Below are 2,789 nucleotides of genomic sequence, written 5' to 3' on the forward strand. Positions count from 1 at the left end.
GGAAGGAAAAAGAACCTGGGTTGCTGGGATGGGGTACAGTTGATCTGTTTCCTCTTAAGGGGAATTGTTGGCAAACCTCTCTTGCTAAGGCTCTTTCTTGTGGGCCAATGTGAGAACGTGGCCATGTCAGGCTGTGACAAAATCACAAATACCTGGAAGGTGGAGGACATCTCGGAAGAAGGGTAGAAAAAGGTATGTGCCTGTCACCATAACAATCTGCACTTTGAATTGGCCCTTTAAGAAAACTTCCTACATCTCCTCCTTGGTGGGAAAGGAGGTGAAGGTTGAGGAGGACTGGGTAGGAGGGAGAATGGAGACTGAGGGTCAGGCTCCAGGGCAGCAGAAACCAAGAGCAGATGATAGCCAACGGATTCCTGCCACAACCCTGCTTCCTTCACATACTCTTAATATGTGGCAAAACACATTGCTATTACCCTCCCCCCTTGTTTCATATTATAAAATACAAACAAATGACAGAGAAGATTGGTTGGCTCGCAGCCACCCACTGCTCAGAACTGTAAGGACTGCCGTTTTCTTCCTGCCATGAGACGGTGACTGTAGGGGCGCATCTTCATTTCCACAAAGGGGATGGAGAACTCATGTCCTTTCCAATGGTACCAGTTGATGCCCTGGGTGTGAGAAAGAAAAGCATGTTAGGTCATCCCCCACCATGGAACACCCCACTTCATAAAAAGGATAATTATGGAAACAGGGAATCCACAATGTGGGGTTAGCTATTTTCAGCTAACATGAAGCTTCGAGGCCGAGTTCCCAATAAAGTGAAAGGGGCAGAGTCTCTTTCCAGCTTTCTCCTTAAATGTGCTGCTGGCGTGGGTCTTTCCAGGGAGCATGTTGCAGGTCATTCCTCATTGCCAGCTTTGTTCTTGGCTTCCAGGAGTGGCATGCACCAGTAGATGGTTGTGAAATCCCAACAGGGTGGAAGCATTTGAAAGAGAATAACTGTGTTTGACTGCTCACTCCTAATGGGAGACTTAGGCGGTTTCTACCTAGGGTGACAAACCCTTTTGGTTTGCCCAGAACTGAGGGGTTTCCCTGATGTGGGCTGTTTCAGTGTTAACACTTAGAAAGTCTAGTTGGTCCTGCTGGTCTCCCTGTCACCCAGCCCAGTCTATAAATTTGTGGTCTCTGATAGGGAAAGATTGTCCAGTTCAGACTGGTATTTTCAATCTCTATCTTCCTGGGACTGTTTTTAGGGTAAAGTTGAGCCTGTGAAGCTGTCCTCAGAACTGATAAGCTTTCTTCATGGGATTGTCTGGATAAGGGAATGAAAGGGAACTTGACTGGGTATCAAGGGCTTCTCTGGGTGAGTTCTGGCTCCTGGGTCCTTTCCTTTCCTTCCTCTGGCTTCTACTCTGTCCTGATCTTATCCTATTGTCTGCATTACTTTTCTCAAGACTCCAAATATTTCTTTTTAAAGGGAAATGAAGGACTTGCGTGTGCCTTTAAAACATAAAGCTAAGGGAGCATGGGTTCCACAGCTTGGGCTTATTCACAGCAGAGGTGGAGCATCACTTACCTGACTGTGCCTGGACTCCCCGTACTTCCCATTGAGGTTGGTCCGGTGGCAGTTCTTATACCACCACGCTCCCTTGTATGACATGGCACAGTTGGTCACTGCAACATCATTGTCTCTATCCTCTGTAGAGAAAGGGCGTCCTTGATGATAGCTGAGGGAGTCCCCTGCAAAAAAGATACATTCATGAGACTCTCCCATTTGTCACTGCTTTATCAGGATTTTCTGGACATTTGACCCACTTCCAGCAAACCTGGCTTCCACTTATGGAGCCTTCCACTTACCTTTTCATTTCCACCCAGTTTTTCAGCATGGCTCTACTGAACTCTTAATTCACCTTACCCCCAGGACCAACCACTTCCATGCTACAATCTCCAACCAACTTCCTAATCCCTTCGACCACTTTTGCTGAGAACTTTCTCCACTTAGCCCCATCTCATTGCCCACCCCGCCCCCAACCCTCAGGTGTTTCCTCCAGGCCTGCACTGGGACATGGGCCACTCATGGTTCCTCCTGTCTTCAGAGGAGATGACGATGAACCAGGCAGACTTGGGCCATTCTGGGTCACCACCATGCAGCTTCAGCCTGACTTCTCCCTGCCTCACCAGGCCTGCTCAGATGACACCCAAGAACCCACATTCTGAACTTGAGGCCACATGGGAAGAGGGACATCAGCAAATTAGAGTTCCCATTCATAAGAAATAGGATGATGAAAAAACCATAACCATGTCAAAGGAGAAGTGCTTGGGACATCTGGGCTGTATCTTGGGGAAGAGCGGACTTCAAGAGGGACACATGGCCTGTGATCACCGTCACCAAATATTTGATGGGCTATTGAGAAAAAAATTAAATAAATTCTGTGGGGAAGTATGAGGATTAGTAGGTGGAGACAACATTTTTGCAGCCAACAGACACGTGAAAAATGCTCATCACTGGGCATCAGAGAAATGCAAATCAAAACCACAATGAGATACCATCTCACACCAGTTAGAATGACGATCATTAAAAAGTCAGTAAACAACAGGTGCGGGAGAGGATATGGAGAAATAGGAATACTTTTACACTGTTGGTGGAACTGTAAACTAGTGCAACCATTGTGGAAGACAGCGTGGTGATTCCTCAAGGATCTAGAAATAGAAATACCATTTGACCCAGCCATCCCATTACTGGGTATATACCCAAAGGATTGTAAATCATGATGCTATAAAGACACATGGACACGTGTGTTTATTGCGGCACTATTCACAATAGCAAA

At 46.7% G+C, this 2,789-nt stretch overlaps 1 protein-coding gene across 1 annotated transcript in view; it reads right to left on the reverse strand.

Annotated features, from left to right (window-relative positions):
• Positions 1-389: 389 nt before the first annotated feature.
• Positions 390-2,789, reverse strand: part of TNR (tenascin R) — a 270,873-nt gene continuing 268,473 nt past the window's right edge. The window contains exons 23-24 of the mRNA XM_011981430.1: positions 1,538-1,701; positions 390-629 (exon numbers count right to left, since the gene is read on the reverse strand). Coding sequence (XP_011836820.1) covers positions 510-629; positions 1,538-1,701 — 284 coding nt within the window. The 3' untranslated portion in view covers positions 390-509. The remainder of the gene's footprint in view (positions 630-1,537; positions 1,702-2,789) is intronic.

Source organism: Mandrillus leucophaeus, unplaced genomic scaffold (assembly GCF_000951045.1).
Source record: "Mandrillus leucophaeus isolate KB7577 unplaced genomic scaffold, Mleu.le_1.0 Scaffold226, whole genome shotgun sequence".
Lineage (NCBI taxonomy): Eukaryota > Metazoa > Chordata > Mammalia > Primates > Cercopithecidae > Mandrillus > Mandrillus leucophaeus.